Raw genomic sequence first — 18938 nt, forward strand, 5'->3', positions numbered from 1 at the left:
TCAAATCAGCACCATTTAACAACTCTGACTGTGAGAGATGAAACAACCGTGTAAATTTTGTTAACCACTTTTCATCTGATTACAGAAACACTACAGCTGTTAACATCTGATGCACATTGTAATTGTGCTGGTCCAAAATTAACAGTTACCAGCAAATGCTGATTTAATTTTAATTCTGTATCTGAGTACCCACTGTACACCACTGATGCACTACACACACACTGTTGATTAAATGCACAGGTACGGTTCAGTCCACATATGCAATCCATACACACACACACACACACACACAGAATTCCATAGAGACCACACATAATGCTTGCTGGTGTTAAAGTTGTTAGCCACGGTCTGTGCTGAGCTCCATTCCCAAAATGCTTCTCAGTTGTAACTTGAACTCTTTAAGGAACACATGGGATGACCACAGCCACTCCACCTCTCCATCTCTTCTCTGGCTCTCTGTGTTCTACACACTCTAATACTCATTTAAAATATAGAATAGAACCTTATCTTACCATACACCTTAGCCAAACTACTGATTATATATATATATATATATATATATATATATATATATATATATATATATATATATATATATATATATATATATATATATATATAAGGCAAAAAATCATTGGGTAAAAATGCCCTTTGTTGTTGTTTAATTGGGATGACTTGTGTCCAGTATCAGCATTCTGTTGATGATAAAGTTGGTCTTAGATGTACATCTCATTTGAGGTGGTTTTATACTGAAAACATAGCATTACTTGCAATTGAATGGAGAGTGACCTTAAAGCACCAATAATTGTTTTGGGAGCAAGCTGGGTTGCTGGGTTGAACATGTGGCTCTGGCCATCTCATGAATGTAAGTCCAATATTCACTCTCCTGTCTTGGTCACATTTGGCTCTTTAACTGCTGAATGCTCCACTATGTTCACCAGCTAGTTGCTGACTATGCCTGTCTGTTTGCTGCTGAGCAGATGGTAAACACTGATTTTATTTTATCTGAGTTTTTTGCTGAAAACAGCTGCCTGCTCTTGCTGGAGGTTGATGAGAGTGGTAAGATGGAAACCAAAACAATAATCTTGCAGGCAATAAAACAGAAACAGTGAGCTAAAAGTTGCTTAAGAGCTGTCTGTAGTTGAGGGGAACTGTAGAATGTATGACTGGTAAGACACAATGCACGACTCCTTTTACTTTACATCACTGCTTTTAATACAAAGATCACTTGATTAATAGAGCTATAAAATGTGTTACATTTGCAGCTTTAATTCATCTTAGAAATTAGATTGCTGTTGCTATCAACATGTCGGACTAAACTGAAATAAGTGAAGTATATTTAATCAGATATTAATTTACATCCTCCACATTCTTGATATAAGTTTGTTTATAATGCATTATGAACACATTATGAAATAAATATTGCTTTCTGTTGTGAATTTTAGAACAAGAGTGATACACTTTATTCCTGTAAAATTTAGCATGTAAAGCATTTTGTGATTAAATGCTGTGCAAATTACCAGAAAAAACACATTTGCAAACCTGTAATACAAGTACAGGCTAACTACTGCATTGAGATATACACTGTAGTCCATACTGTGTATTCATATGTTATCTGGATAAAATGAAAACATATTGAAACTGATAATGTATGTGTGTGTGTGTGTGTGTGTGTGTGTGTGTGTGTGTGTATGCTTGTGTGACACATTGCAATTTACATGCTGGTGATAGAAATCCTGTGTCCTGTCTTTTGTTGCTCAGTAATTACTGCAATAGCAGTGCTACTGTCCATCTTGCCTCCACTGTAAACACTATGTAACCTTTTATCAGGTAAGAATATGATAAGATTCAATATCACCACATGGTGCGAGTCTATTATTGCCCAGTGGAGGTGCACATAGGCTCCTGCAACAGTATTTTCATTTCATGCGGAGAAGCCCTTGCCTCCATTATCTGTCTCTGACACCTCTATGAATGTCTGCTCTGCTGCAGCGATAGGAAAACCTCCTCACTCATACATATTTATGCAGCATATGATACAGCAATGCAGGGCTTTCGCACACATAAAAAATGAGCCATGTGAAGACAAATAAAATCATTATGGCTCATGTACATAAAAGGCAAAGCAGACCATGTTGAACTCAAATTTAAGCTTGTTTCTACGCTTCTCATTTAAATGCTGCATTAAAAATAGATGTGAAAAAACAAAATTAAATAAATTTAACTTCATGAATTTAGAATCCAATAGCTCCATGAATCCAATAGCTGAAACACAAAAATGTGCAATAAAACTTTCAAACCATTAAATCTATTAAGTGAATGATTTCATCTAAAGTGTCTTATGATGCAAGACATTTTTAGCATGAGTGGCACCAGAAGGAATAAAAAAAGAAGACCTTGGCTGTTGTCTAAATAAAAGTGTCTCTCATACTATTTTCCATCTCTTTAAACATATTAAGATATGGAGCCAAATGAATTCCTGCTGTAAACCCTAATACAGTGTATTGTACTGGTGCAGAAACCATTTTCCTTAGTCACATATACAATAAACGCTGCTGCCATTTTTCTAACAGTCTTTGGCTTTGCAAACAGATGATTTGGGGAAATGCCAGGGCTGTCACTTTTATTACTTCTTTAACCTCTCATACTGGACGCTTAGAAGATGTGGAGGAGACAGTTTTACGGCGTTGCTCGGAAAACAAATAAATCGTGTGGTGTGGTCTGGTATTCTTTGTGTCTCGCAGTTTGAAATTGGAGTATATTTTGGATGGTGGGATGTGCTGAATTTGAAGCCATGTGTAATTAAAGATTGTAGAAACAACAGTGACAGTACAAACAGACCTCTTTTAAACTAATTTACATGGACAAATACAGCTACATTATGTCTTTTTTTAAACCTATGTTACCAAGAATGTTTTATAAATGATGCATTCTGAAGAATGTTCTCAAAATAATGTGGTTACACAGAATTTAGAGAAATGTATAAGAACACTTGTTACTACATTCAGCTCTGTTAAATAATTTGCAGTCAGCACCACCACAGACTCTGGAACAACTTGCACGTGTGACATGATCCAAAAACTGATTTAGAAACACATTAAATATCGGGTGGTGCTCACCTACCTGCTGGCTTGAATCAAAATGGCATCACCTCAGCAGGGGATACCCAGCTCAGCTGTTTTAATGGCAGCCCTGTTGAAGAGCAATGGAATCAAACCATATAATGTGGGGCTTCTTGAAGCACTTTAGTCTGAGGATGAGCTAATCCTGTTTGCATGGTTTGCCTGGGAGGAAATGGGGGGCTGAGAGAAGGTGGGCCCCAACCCAGTGTGTCTTTATACCAGGGTGTGCCTTTTTTGAGACAGATACAGTTAGTAATATTTGTAGCCTGAAGCTATTTGTTTTTGCTGTGTATCTTTAACTTTTCATTTGTTATTTTTCTGCCTTATTGATTCTGGGTTTCCACCTGAATTAAAGCCATTGAAGAAATTTTCACATCATCATGAGGCACTAAAAACCCTGACTAATTAAACATTTTCTGCTGTTATCAGCTCAGAAAAGGCAGACTGATGCACCACTCACACATAAAACAATACTGAGCAATTTAAATGAATACTTTCAATGCAAAGAATGTAACATCATATTAGCTTCTCCTTCTATTATCATATCATATCATATCATATCATATCATATCAAAGAACTGGTCAAACCATCAGATATTTACTAAATGATTTATCGGTGTAATCTTAAAAACCCTAAATACACACTGCCTAGCAGACAGGCAGACAGATGGACACACACACATGCATACACATATATGAAACGGTCTATCATTTAACCCAAGTATGATTTACACAGTTTAGTAACACACATACAGGCACACGTCGTTTAGCAGCGGTGTGGGAGGCCTGTACATCTCAATGCCACTTTTGTTACTCATCCATAATAAAACAACGATGGCCATTTGTGCCACAACTGCTCTGCTGGCCCTCACAGCTCACTTGTTGACAGGCTGGTAGACAGAAGGAGGCATGTGGAGTTTTAGTCTGCCTGCTCCTGCACCACCCACCACTTGTCAGCCACTGTATGTGTGTGTGTGTGTGTGTGTGTGTGTGTGTGTGTGTGTGTGTGTCTGTGTGCGCGCATATGGAACACATGTATACAAGCCTGTAAGCATGTAAAGCCTCTGCCTGTGTGCTTGTCTACCTGATTGTCTGGTTGCCCACATCCCATGCATGTGTGCGTATGTTGCTGAGGATCAAAAAGCGAGGATGGATGAGTTATTTGGTGCAGAGTCTGAACAGAGGTGGTTTCTCTTTCTTGATTTGGGCTCCCTCAGTGTGACACCAGACTGTTCAGAAATGGCTGGACTGAACTTAACCCCAACTGAAGTTGAGTCAGACACATGGAGTCTATTACCAGAAATCAGATGGTGTCCCCCCCTTATGATAAAATATATTATTATGATATATTGTTAATGCTGCAGTTTGATTGATCATATTCATCCTGCAAGTGATCAATGCTACACAGTTTGTCTGACCCTGAAACTGAGCCATAATGCTTTTGCTCCATTATCTCTTCTATCTCTTCTGTGTAGTTGTTATTTGTTGCTAAACATACACACACACACACACACACACACACACACACACACACACAGATAGATTAAGTAAAAAGAAGTAAAAAGTGTCAATAATGGGAGCAGGTGTATAAGAATGATGTGTTGTACTCAAACTGATTTAAATCATGTTTGAATCCCATTTCCACTTTAGAGTTATTTATTAATCACTCCTAAAGTGAAAAAAGAGATTGTTGTACGTTAATAACCTTTTTTGTTAGTGTCAGACAAAGTGACAAAAACACACTGCTCCTGTTCTGATCCTAGGCCACCCTTCCTATTCTGTAAACCTAAAAATCACTGATCCACACAGACAGAGCTAAGTCAAATCAGGGCTTTTTAAGCTTTAAAAAAATATTTTGAATATCTAATGGGTTTTGATACTGTACATCCATACAGTTCATCAGAAGGGAAGACAGCAGCAGTGACTCTGTATTGCCTCTCTGTTTATTACCTTCATTTGCATGTAAATTAAAGCTGCTTTGTAGCCACAGGGATGGCTGCATGGCTACTGTCTACACTCTGCAGTCCCCCTGCTTCATGTGTACACCCATAGTCCACACACACACACACACACACACACACACACACACACACACACACACACACACACACACACAAACAAACACACATAGAGTCCTGTATAATTGGTAGGGAAATGTTAATTTGTCTAATTGTTTTGAAATTTGCATCACACTCTGTGATTTCACACACATGCACACACTATGCTTTTATTATGCAATTATGCATGCATGGAATGAAAAAGCAGGATTGAAGCATGTGAATAAATTATATTATCCTATCACTCTCTTTTTAGTGGATAATCAGAGAGGCTCTGCAAATAAAAGCAAACCTCCCTACTGATCTGAGGCCAGCAGCAGAGTGGAAGAAAACAGGTATAGGCAAAGATCCAGTCAGCCTGTCACAACATTTACCTTTGAATTTGACAAATTGATCTCAGCCTACTGTTACCCTCTGTTTTCTTTCTCATTTTAAGAGGGGAGAATACTTTCTTTGGACAGGCTCCAGAGCGATTATAGAAGAGACAAACTCTTCCTATATGGGAAACATGACGGTCCAACAGGTCCGGATGACAGATGACCTGCAGGCTGGAGGAAATAGCTGGGTTTCATCAGGAAGATGCTCACTCAATAAGTAATTTGGTCCACAATAATTACACAGTGGACTGCTGTCAGCAGCAACAACACGGCTTTCAGTTTACCATCTGAGAAGACAAAATATAATTTGAAATAAACTATCTATCTATCTATCTATCTATCTATCTATCTATCTATCTATCTATTGGTCATTATATCATTATATAAGCAGTTACATTTTTGAACAGTTTTTTGTTGCAGAATAAATAAAGTTTCCCTCTACAAAACTGGTAAAACACCTCCTCATCACTGTAGTTCCACAGTTGATTGCATGACATAAACCTGATGGGTTTGCTAGGCAAATAGTTGGAGGAAGTTGAAGTGATGATTCATTTCACTTCTCAAAGCAAACCAGAGGGCATTTCACTATTCCACATATCTTTTCCTCATTGCCAGTTTAAAATCACCTCTGCTCATCTCTATCTCCCTCAGTAAATTCTCCTTCCTCCTGTAAATTAGAATGAGAGGACGAGAGCAATAAATTTATTTGGATGAAATTAGCTGATAAAAAGCAGGGTATTATTTCATCTGGAGGCTTTGCTGCTTTAGCCCTCATTTTTGAGTTTTTATAAACACAGTCACACCACAGTAAACAATTTTAACAATTCAAAAACAATTCAAACTTGACAGATAATTTTAATTTAGACCACAGAGGCTTGTTTTTTTCAGTGTTGTCTTAGCTCCATCTTTGTTAAAAAATTATATGCTGCAAACATTCCCTATTTAAATGGAGAATAAATGCTGGACTATCTTTTATCTGAATCTTCATTAAAGGGTGTCAAATAACTGTAGGTTATAAACTAAGTCATACAGTAATATTTAAAGTATATTTAAGTAGTGATTTTTGATCAGTAATTGAGTTTTATTATTTTATCTTATCTTAATTTGTTATCTAATAAGCCTGACTTAATTATAGCTATGTATAGTTTAAGGAATGTAGGAGATCTGGAAATAAATTTAAAAACTGAGAAAAAGAAAAGAGGGATTGAAATAACAGCTATTTCAATTTGTGTGTGTGTGTGTGTGTGTGTTGTATGTCTTCGTGATATTAACTTAGACATTATTCTGTAGGCCAAAATAAATACTTTTAAACTGCTCAATATATTCTGTCTATAATTTTCCATTGACATGTCACTTGAGTTGGGACTGTAGGCCGTGGACATGGCCTTGACCCCGCTGAGCCTCTGTTTGTCGCGTCCTCTGTCCGACAGTCCCACAAACACACACAAAGGAAGATTCCCACTCCTATAGCTCCGACACTTCTATATTTTTGTTTCAGGCCTACAGAGGGCTGGCTGACGAAATGAGTGAACACAGAGAGACAGAGAGGCAATTTCATGCTCTGCAACGCTTTGAACAGCGCTGATAGCGGCGCGTCTCGCAGTGTAAATTCACCTCCTTTCCAAAGACCTATGAATATGGATCCATTTGTCCCACTCACTTGAACTTGAACACCCCACCACCCACCCACCCCCGGAACACACGTACGTACACACACCCAGGCACACATATCTCCATTTATTTATTGAATATTCGGTCTTATCCACTAGGAAAAAATGGGTCAGTGTGTTTCCTGAGTTTTTTTTTTCTTTTTCCAATATAAAAATGTTTATTTTGAAACATGGTGTACATGTACATAATGTCCATCCGCTCTTTTCCCGGGGAGTAGCTAACATACATCTCAGATAGCCTGATGTGGTTTGATGTGTGTCTGCAGGCCTGCAGGCCTCTACTGCAGGCAACACTAAAGGAAATTACATTCAGATGGCCCAAATGCTGTAATTCGGTGTATATACAGTTGAAGTCTTCTGTATACTGTATATATATTTATAATGCCTCTGTACGAACTGCAGTAATTCTATAGTCACTGAAAATGTAAGAATGTTTTAGAAGATTCCCTTAAAGTAACGGTACAACACACTCTGGGTCCAACAGGAAACAGGAAGCATTACAGGAAAATTATAAAGATGTCATAAGGGTTAGATAAAGAAGCACTATAAAATAACGAGTCTATTTAATGTGACACAAACAGGACATTATAAAAATCTTTCTTATTAGTGTGAAGAATTTAGTCACTGTTGTCCTCTTTTCAACTACCTTTGTGCATTTATACAGTTCGTCTTACAGTATTATAATAGGCCCTGGAAGGAGTCTCAGTGTGTGACCTCAAACTGTACAGTAAATTAATTTGTTGTATTATCACTAAAATATTTCTTTTACACTAATTGTGGGGACCTAAAGTTTGTTAAGTCCTCAAACCATTCCCACCCCAACACATTTTATTTATCATGTTAATTTTTTGCCAGGAGTGAGATTCTGGAGGGACAATAAAGGATCCACCATCCATACGTTATATATACGATTATCCGGGGGGCTGGAGCCAATATAGAATGACTTCTTTCTTTATTAGTAGGTGTAAAAATTGTCAAACTGAAATATTTTGCATATAAAAATACTAGAATCAACATATACTGTACAATTCTGATTTAGATGTGCATTGTAAACTCCTCGGATTGTTAAAATTACAAAAGCTCTCCCCAAAAAAACGTGAGCATGACCTTGTGTGTTGATGGTAGCTAACGCCTCGACGTTACAGTATTTCTATAATTTTCCTATAACATTCCTGAAGAGATTTCGACTTCTCTGTGTTTTTCCTGCTCAGAAGTGGTTTTAAAGTGACATAATTATTCTATATTTATCTGTTGTATCATTACAGTAACGTTACTTTTTGGCACTTAAAATGTGTGTGGCACCTCTGTGAAATCGACCATAGGATTATTACAGTTCTTAGAACTCAGTTGGTCCCGAAAAACTGTAAAACAAAAGTCTGTTGAAGGTTGTTCTCGCGGTGTCTGATGGTGTTTATGACTGTTGAGGGGGGTGGCATGCGCAGCAGCAGCAACGCCGTCCAGAACCAAAGCAACATGAGTTGCAGGGGAGTGAAATGAAACTGCCCAGAAACATCAGCCGGTGTGGGTTTAAACTAGAAATAAGCTGAAAGGAGGGTTTTGGGTTTTTTCCCTTTATTGTTTGTGAAACTGTCCAGGCTCTGTTTTCCAATAAAATCTTTGGTTTTGCGGTGGTAGATCAGTCCGAAAGTCTTGAGTTTGTTTGTTCTGCTGTTCAGTCACATGGGGAGGAGAAGGAGATGAAGAGGAGGAGAGCTGTGGACAAAACCTGTGAAGAAGAACCGCTCTGCTCCTCCTCCCCATCTTTATCATTAAATTAGATACTATGTATTTACAATGTACAGGGAGTGTGTATGGAGGAAAGCGGTGAAAAGCGCACCGTCCTGTCTCCTCGCGCCGCTGGCGGGCCGGGCTCCTCAGTCGCTGTCCTCCTTGTCTTCCTGGATGGTGGTAGTGGAATGGTTATACAGTCCCTGCGCCATCAGCTGCAGCGCCAGCCCGTTCTTGAAGCCGCTGGCCTTTTTAATCTTGGCCCGCTTGTTCTGAAACCAGATCTTGATCTGGGACTCGTTGAGGTTGAGCTCTTGGGCCAGAGACTGCCGCCGTTGCTCCGTAATGTAGCGGTTTACCTGGAACTCGGTCTTGAGTCTCTGCAGCTGCTCGGCCGTAAAGGCCGTGCGCGGCCGCTTGTCCTCTTTACCGCTTTTCGATTTTTTCAGTTTCCGTGTCCTTGGGCCTGCAGTAAGGGCGAAAGAACAGGAGAGCGGAAATATAAATATTCAGCGCATATTGGTCAAGAAATAATAGTTACTAGATTAAGAATTATAACAAAACTGGAAATGATTTTATAGATTTTCTTCAGCAAACATCAGCCTTCATACAATGGACAAAATATGAATACTAGGCTACTACGTATAGCCTAGTTATTAAAGCCCTATATTAAAGTATAACACCCTAGATAGTAAGCGTGTCGTTATCATGTTACTATGTTATTATTATTATTATTATTATTATTATTACCACTAATAATAGATAATTATCCCAAAGGAACATGTGCCTTTTTAATTACACAGTAGTACAGTTATCAAAGATGTGTATAATGATCATATATGCGGTGTTCCATGTGTGTCAGCGCAGCAGCAGATATGAGCTGCTGAACAGAATGATACTGCAGGCTGTGGGCTCCAGCTGAGCACCAGCCAGTTAAGACACTCGTTTTTTGCCGACTTGTTGTGACTGCATGGATGAGTACAGCAGCCCGAACCGCCGTTTGATACACCAAACACAGCGCACAGGTGTTTACTCCCCGCTACACAATTCTTACCTTTTGAAAAAGGCGGCGGTGTAGACACGTTTGTCAGAACACTTTTTATGTTTTACTCAACGCACAGAGAAGAACGGAAACTGACGATGATAAGCTCGACATATGCACACACTTATCGCATTTTCTTGCAGAAGTATTTAAGCTATAAATATAAATATATTAAAAATAATACTGAATTCCCATTCTGGGTAAATAATGCGAATAATAACACAAAAAACTGAAGATCAGCCAGATTGAACCGAGTTTAATGAATGAGCACATCACACAAATATCCATAGTGCAGTCAAATAATTGCTGGAAACTTCCCAAATATGAGTTTATGTCTGGATTTTGAAATAAGATATGTAAGCTATTAGTTTAGAGTTTGTTGTCTGTGTTTATAAATAGCCTATATATTAAAAAAAAAAAAAAAAAAACATCAAAAATGTGTTAGGCTGCTTTCTCTCTTAAAAATGAATGAAATGTGTCAAAACAAAATACAGCAGATTCATCAGTGGGACTGTGTCTTTTAGCACTAAAATAATAACATACAGGAGACCGTCTGATAAAAGAAAGTCAGTTAATATAGGCTGAATATATGAAGGGTTTCCAGGAGTAAGTCTTCGTTCGTATTTTGCTGAAATTAAAAATGATTTCAGATGAAGTCAGACCCAAATCAAACAGGCGAATAATGAATTCAAAATGTCTCCTGCAGCGAGACAGGGGGGGTCGGAGCCATTATTTACCTTTAATTCCATTGTGTTTTATTCTGCCATGCTTTGCTGACAGCAGCTATATTCCACCTCAGTCAGCCCGTGGAAGACAACAGGTTAGAGGCTGTACAGACTCACAATATCGCACAGCGATCAGAGGGGGAACACGACTTTATAGCAATGGAAAATGTCTGCTGTCGATCCGCACATCAGGTCCCTGAACCAAAACATGTCAGACACCGCCAAAATCTCCGAGGCTGGTAACGCTGTCATCTGTACAACAGTGATCCTATAGGATCAATGCTGGCCGGCTGCTCGTGTAGATTTAACAAGACCTATTGTGTTTAAAAGTGAGTGAAGTTATTCAATAAATCTGGCGACTCTATAATATATTTGACTGTGCCTGTAGGTTCATGTCATTCACAAAGGACATTTTGTCGACAAGTTCTAAAAGTAATTTAAAAACTGTTTTTTTTTTCTACTTGCACCGTAGACACAAACAATATCTGCAGCAGCTGGTTTATTTATTTGTTTTATTTGTTATTTTGCAAAGGAAGTTAAGACTTCACATCCACAGAGAATACTGAAAAAAAACACAAACTGATTGTACTTTGCAAATTTCCACCCATTACACAGCGTATTCTATTCCTGTTAATCATCAAGAAACGTATATTTTGTTGAAGCGCATTGATAAGTCGTGGTTTGGTTCCCTATGTTCAGGGTCAAATCAAAACGAATGTAATAGTGTAACCTACAAAGTAGTCTATCTTTCAATTTGCATTAAAGCCTTAGACGGGAATGATAGCGCATGGTACATTTAATATCTCACGCATCTATATTTGTTAAATTACAAATTAGGAATTAAATTTAAATTAAAATTTATTTTAATTTAAATTTAATTTGAATACTGAGAGGTTTTAGAAAGAAACAGCTTTCAAAGGAATGGAAAGGAAAGTTAACGCTGACCTGACAACACATATAAATGTTAAATATACTTTACATTTTTTCCTTTAAACACCTTGTAAAGACCTACATATTTGATAATGGGACTAAGATAAACCGTCCTTTTTAAATCATCTTGCGCATATATTAGAGAAAAAATAAATTATTTCTGTCTGACCTCCAAATTTGTGGTCTCAAATTGTCTAAAGACATTATTTTAATTTATTTAAGTTATTTATTTAAGTGTTTTATGTCAGAAAATAAAGCAATAGTTAGCATAAGTTACCATTATCCCTCAATTAGAAAATAATTGCACGCTCGGAGATGTTTTTCTTCATGAAACTATTGCCTTACCAGATGAGGGCCTGTCCGAGTACCGGGTGCAGTAGACCCAGGCAGGCCAGAGCAGCGGCTGGGTCTCCGGTGTGGGCGCCCCGGTGCCGTTCAGCACCACAAGCGACGAGGAGGTGTTCTCCCCGGCCCCGCCGCCAGTTCTCTCCTCGGCTTTCACGCCGCTGTTCCCTGTGGAGACGGCGGCGGTTGCGGCTTTCTCCGCCGCTGCCGTTACTCTTTCTGGGACTTGCCAAAGAGGTGGAGGAGGTGGAGGACGTAGTGCTGTCACTACTGCAGTTGGAGTCCTGGCAAGGCGTCCCGGGAAGACTTGGCCTGTTGACCACCGAGTGGACGCGCTCCCGGCCGGAGGTCTGCGCCCTCTCCCGTGAGGCCAGGCCGTGCTCCTTCTTGCAGCCAAAGTCCGGTCGCAGAATGTTGTCGATGAAAAAGTTGGTGGTTCTGTGGGCCTGCTGGGCGACCTGCAAAGGCAGTATGGGCGGCGAGGGCAGGCTGGGAGACGGAGAGACGCTCTCTCCCTCGCTGCTATCCGTGCTGTTCAGATCCCGCTGCTCCTCCATCGCTGCTTCTCTGAAGAACGTGGCTTCTGTTCTCTCAATCCACTTTCACTTCGTGGGCCTGTGTATCCAAAATATGACTACAGGAAGCACTAAAACATAGTTATTTTCTCTCCGGAATATTGCTGGTTGGAATAATTATTCGCAAACTGTGGACATCCTGTTTGCGTAAAGGCGCTCCGGCGCGTCATGGTCGGTGACTTACTATAAGACTGGCTATAGTTGCTATTGCGCACTGCTCTCACACACCCAGAGCTTTTTACCGCTGTATGACAGTCAGATCTTCACAAAGTCCTAACATCACATCACCATGCGGACATACACACATTCATACACACTCTCACACACCAACCGGAGGCGCATGAATAACATCCAAAGCGCAGTGGGCCAATCACCGACCGGGACACTTTTGGACATGGGGTGACGACGTCCAATAATGTCAGGCGTTTCTGAGCCAAAAGGGGAGCTGTGGAACAGCGAGCAGGCTTCACAGAGAAACCAAACAAGAGATTATCACTGCTCCGCGCCTTCAGCCTTGTTACGGTGTACCTTCTACATCTTATACAGCTGAAGGAGAGGAGGAGAAGAAATGCACAAATACACACATATTGCCGTGGCTGATGGTGGTTTTTGGATGAAATTCAACTGCTGTTCCCCAGATAGTTTACTTTTAACTGTCCAGGCACCGTTTGGCAGACGAGCCATGCGTGCAGAAGAGCAAGATTTACACTTTGATTCCGTAATTTGCCAGTCTTATGGTGAAACGGACCATCAAAATCTCCTAAAATGGCATTTTCATACAAACTTTGGGAATAGGGGATTTTTTTCTCAGGCTATAATCTCGCGCACACAACGCACATGCGGACCACACACACACACACACACACAGTAGCCTAATCATGGAAGGCCTGCAGCTACCTACAAGGCTACAACACAAATCAGCTCCATATTTGTTATGTTTCCATCCAAACTCAGCTGAGCTCTCTTCATATGGGTTCTTTAAAACGCATACACCTCCAGTTTGATGCTCACCTCTATCGTATTTCCTCCCTCCTGGGGTATAGCCACCATTGTCAGTCGGTATTGTTTTCCAGGCCGAGCTCTGGAAAAGCGCACTGTTATCTCTACGTGAGAGAGGACTGCCGGTGGATAATTTATAGGTTTTAATTACTCCTTATTCTGCCTGATCAATCGAACGTTTATCACCTGGCTGTGAGAGAAAAGCGACTCAAAGCCTCTGTCACCGTCAAAGCTCCAACACTTCATCAAAGTGCGCGGAAAGCGGGCCGATAGATTAATATAATGCAGCATAATGGACAGGCCAGACAGATGAGCGTTTTTCATGGAGTTAATAGAAAAAAAAAAAAAAAAAAAAAAAAAAAAATAAATATATATATATATATATATATATATATTTGTGTGTGTGTTGTTGTGTGTTGTGTGTTGTGTTGTGTGTCATATATGTCATCGTATTCATCATTAGTATATGATATAAGCTGAAAAAAAAAAATCAAACTATCAGTAATAAAAAAAATGATTCTCTGATGTTTTCTTCTAAACGTTTTCTACGTAAACACAGACGGTCTGTTGCACACGTAACTGAAGGTGATAAGAGCTGTTTCTGGATGAAGATTTGTTCATCTCTGTCAGTCAGTCAGTTCCTCTCAAGGAAGGGCTGAGATTTAGAGCCTGTTTCTGATTCATAATATCCTTATAGTTTACCGTTTATACTGAAGATTAAAATCCAATAATTTTTTTGGTTTACTGCAGGGAAGATGTACCTAAAGGATAGAGGAGGATAGCAGGAAAACGTAACATACAAATCACTGGGAACTTATTCAAAAACAAAACGAATTAGTCCATCAAAATTAAATGTGATACATGACATACACGCACAAGGTTCTCTTTAGTGTGGTATCACCTATAACCTATAGAGACTGTTCGGAGAGAGATATGGTGGGATATTATTTCAAAAGAAAAAAAGTGAAAAAGAAATCCACATTTTACAAGCTTGTAAAAAATACGTCAAAAATGTTACTGCTGTAAATAAATTTGAATCAAATAAATAAATTCATCTACCTTTTTATTTTCTTGATGACAATAATCTATAGTAATACCCTATCACTGCACTTTTTCACTCTTCACAGATTATTTAACGTAAGTAACTTCTCAAATGTAAAACTTTTCATGTCATGTTTGTCATGTGGACAAAGATCATAGCACCAATATGAAGTTTAGAGTTTATAGAATATACCACTAGTAAACCGTGGACCTAAACTGACTTCCATACTTGTTAAACCAGATATAGCCTAACATTTCTGTTATATAAACTGGAACCCTAAGTAGAGATCTACAAGCCTATACAAGTAGGTTCTAAAAAGTTCTTGTCTATACATGTGGAGTCGTTCTTAAAACACGCCTGGTCTTTTTTATACTGAGATGTCAAATGACAAAACAGATGGAATAGGAAATACTATAACTATAAAACTGTAACTATAAAAGTTACACACACACGCACACACACACACGTACACGATGCCGCAACTGCTTAAAATTAACATCAACTTTCATTATCACATAGCACAAATCGACATTCACTGAAACCCAATACTTCAATGAGCACACAATGAGAAAAATTATATCAGAGCGACATCTAGTGCCCAGTAAGAGTAGCGCATGTAAAAGTAACTAACTGTCATCTGTTAAAATGCCCAAGACACATAGAAGTAATTTGTCATCAGTTATTAGTGGTTCTTAATATACCTACACACAGATACAGATATCATTGGTTCATGAAACTATATTTATCTGGACTGGAAGTGTTATCAGATCAACAAGTGTTTAAACTCAACCCAAAATTGCAGAAGTTTAATTGTAGATAGCTGGATCGCTACATACATACACTTCAGGGTCAACTCCACACATGTTGACATAATTATGACTTTAGGTGTAAACATGCAGGTTTTATTGAGGATTTGTTGTGTTATTAAGGAGGCTTTAACAAATACTTATGCATCATCAAATACACAACTTAATAGCATTTTGTGCACTAAAACAGAACCAGCCCAAATGTAGTTTGAGATACTGTGGTCAAATAAAAGATGTTGACAGTCAAAAGACCAGTGCTGCCAGAAAATATGGGATTTAATTTGACATTAAAATAAGAATTGGTCATTTGAACATTAAAATGTATTAAACTGTTAAGTGCAGAGCTCATTTTGCAAAAAAGCTGTTTATGTAGTTAAAGCAGCTTTTTGAGTGTCCCTATGTATATTTCCTAAGTGTATTGTACATGACTGTGTATCCAGTGACATAACAATGAAAGAGGGAGTAAGAGTTTACAGAATGCATTGGTCTTACTGCAAGAATTTCAGTATCTGTGTGGTTTTTCAAAACTTTTTCAGGTGCTTACATGTTAAAGCTTTTTTTTACAGTAGGCCTAATATGGGATTACCCATAGCTCAGATAGTAGCTGTATACAGTCATCTTCTTCACAATTGCAGTCCAAGCCCATTAGGAATACTGACAAATCCTTTAAAGGCAAATCCACTTTTGTTCCTTTGGTCAGATACTCTAAAATAATTATTTGATTTCACATGTTTTCTAAATGTTAGCAGTCATCATCTCAAATTTACAGTTAACTATGACTTAGCCTGAGCTAAACAGTGTGATTAACTATGACTTCTCACAGGTAATTTTTTCTGGACATCTTAATATTCAAAGAGCAAGACAAACTGGCAATAGTTCTTTATAGTAAACTGACATGGTGGAAAGATTTAGGCTTAGGCAGTATGAGGAGGGCTGGATCCAAAACAGAGAGATTTAAGGATATCAGTCTTTAAAGATTCCCCCCCACATTGTTTACAAAAGTACCCTAAATATTTGTGATCTTAAAGTCAGAGCCGATCTTCCACCAGAACTATTCATGTCTTATCAGCTATTCTGGACATAATGTAACTTCACTTTCAAATCTTATTTACTCATCCATACTCAATAAAAGAAATAAAATAATATCAAGGGTATCATTACTTGTAACAAAAAACATCATCTGCAAAGACAAAATGAGTAGAGATTTGAAACCATGAGCAATCTTCATATGATTGGCTCATCATGTGACTGTAATTCCATATGGTGTGTTGGGACTTTGGGCGCAGTAAAGACGTTTACACCTGCATCATTTTGGTTTTCATCCATTTTTCATTCCAAATACATATGTTTTATCCATCACAGCTACTCAAAATTAGAGTTCTGGAATAAGATTAAATTCCTGCTCCACATGAGAAAACAAAGAGGGTTTAAAACAGAAAGGTCAAAGGTGAGAGAGCATGAAAAGAAAACAGAAAAAAGAGGACAAACTAAATTAGAAATTACAGCTGAGATAAGTGGAAATTTAAAAGCTTATAAGCAGAAAAAGGAGGAAGAAATGATGTGACTGTACTTCTTTTTCGTTTTCCTCTTCTCCTTTCAACAAGACATTTAACCTGCATTTACTGTTCTATTTTGTCTATGTCATTCACTATTTTCAGTTTCATCCATACATACTTTCACTTAATCTACACTATTCAGTTTACTTCTCTATGCATGTATTTCATTCCTACTGTCAATGATCAGTTTTCCATATCAGTTATCCTTTTAGTCAATTATATTTATAGATTGACTAATAGGATACTCATGATAAATATTTGCTCTTTCTTTACTCAAAGGATAAATCTGGTATTACAGTCAACAACAATGTATTATTCTGACTCTAAATACTTTCTGACTTCACTGCCCTATCTGAGGCTCTCAGCTGCAAGATCATTGGTGCCTACTGAAGATGCACAGATCCATACACAGACACAGACCATTCATAATTTGTGATATATGTATCTTTAATACATAGCATGGCTTATAGACAGTTTAATGTGACTTTAAATTGTATATGACATGGCTTCTTCTGGAGTACAAGCCTTTGTGGAAATGCTCCTAGAAACCATTTTAAGCTTCTAACATCATTATCAGAAAAAGGGGCCCAGATGTGATGAGGATTTCAGCTCTGATCCTGTTCTCATGATGTGATGAATTATATCAGTCTCAATGGTGTCCATTTATAATAGCTAAAATGTTTATATTTATACTATACTGTACTGTATACATTCTATTGTAAATAACAATGAGTTTGCTTGCAATATAATGTGATATTTAAATGAATTTTCCTCATTTTGTCTTGTCTTTGCAGTCTTCAGTGATTAAGAGGCTGCCCTACACATTTACATTAGTTATAATAAAGTAAGGAAGAAGAAAAGTAATCTCAGGGTTTTCTGATGCATACGGTAATGATCACAGTGTTCTGTGAGGTAAGCACAATGAAATGTAACAGTAAGTTATATAGATGTGAATACTAAGTAATGAAACCATTTTTCTACATTACAGTTTGACATCTACCTGGGAAGGACCTGTTACTGCCGTGTTAATTATGACTCTTTTCTGTCAGAGACAAAAACAGAGATGTTGTGACAGCGTTAGTGACACAAAGCGTCTTGACGGGAAGTTATTCCTCTTCTGGGGTTTTTGACAGTTACGAAACAATGTCACATGCATTCCATCTCAGACTGGAGTAGAGATAGATGCATTTTCAGGAGGGTGGAACAGCTATGTTGGGTGATAATTCTCTGTGGGTTCCTCATTATGAGCTACCAGTTTTGCATCATACATATTTTTTGAAGCCATTTCTATTTCTATTTTTTAAGGAAGGATCATATTTATAATTTTAAAAAAAGGAAACATGTACTGTAGGTCTATCAATGGAATTACATTTTGTTACCTGCTCTCTTAGTGTTTTCCCCTCATTTTTATCCCTGTCATAGACTCTCAACAGTGAAACCCTAAGTCTGTCATCAATCAATCTACCTTTTGTGTGGTCTATAAGAATCTTAGAATTAATTCAGATGTCTCACCTAAATGACAAAAAGCAAAAGTCACTATTACCAACACTGCTAACTGAAATGACCTAACTGACAAAGATGTCTTTATTGTTGCCAAGTCAGTAATGACTTCTTTGTAAGAAACAAAGGAGGAAGTAGTGCTGCAAAACCTCTTACAGAGAAAACTGGGTTTGATAAATGTAAAAAATGTCATACTTTGCTATTGTAGGCCACAGTTTTCATCTTGTCTCCATGTAACCTAATCTAACTGTTTTTCCCATGTTCAAAACCTTTTCCTAAGTAGTTTGTGTTCCCTAAACTCTCATATAGATTGGTTTTGTAATGATCGTATGTGTCATTTTGGATAGAATTTATAGTCTCTTCTAATGTGAATTTTTGAGGAGTAGCTGAAAACCCAAAGTCTACTGATAAGGAGGCATCCCTCTATGTGTATTTTGATAGACCTGACCCACACTGAGAACCTC

At 38.1% G+C, this 18938-nt stretch overlaps 1 protein-coding gene across 1 annotated transcript; it reads right to left on the reverse strand.

Annotated features, from left to right (window-relative positions):
• Positions 1-7286: 7286 nt before the first annotated feature.
• On the reverse strand, positions 7287-12927 carry LOC108897127 (homeobox protein engrailed-1-B-like). Its single transcript, XM_018696568.2, has 3 exons — positions 12139-12927; positions 11997-12107; positions 7287-9420 (listed from the first exon to the last, which is right to left on the reverse strand). The coding sequence occupies exons 1-3, from the start codon at positions 12551-12553 to the stop codon at positions 9101-9103; spliced, it is 846 nt and encodes a 281-aa protein (XP_018552084.1). The 5' UTR covers positions 12554-12927; the 3' UTR covers positions 7287-9100.
• Positions 12928-18938: the final 6011 nt, after the last annotated feature.

The sequence above is a fragment of the Lates calcarifer genome, linkage group LG1 (genome assembly GCF_001640805.2).
Source record: "Lates calcarifer isolate ASB-BC8 linkage group LG1, TLL_Latcal_v3, whole genome shotgun sequence".
In the NCBI taxonomy this organism is placed as follows: Eukaryota; Metazoa; Chordata; class Actinopteri; family Centropomidae; genus Lates; species Lates calcarifer.

Coding starts and splice junctions, on each gene's coding strand:
- LOC108897127 (XM_018696568.2), bottom strand. CDS start 12,553: ATGGAGGAGCAGCGGGATCTGAACAGCACGGATAGCAGCGAGGGAGAG. Junction 12,108..12,138: donor GCGGCGTGAAAGCCGAGGAG/AGAACTGGCGGC, acceptor GGGAGAACACCT/CCTCGTCGCTTGTGGTGCTG. Junction 9,421..11,996: donor CTCGGACAGGCCCTCATCTG/GTAAGGCAATAG, acceptor CCCTTACTGCAG/GCCCAAGGACACGGAAACTG.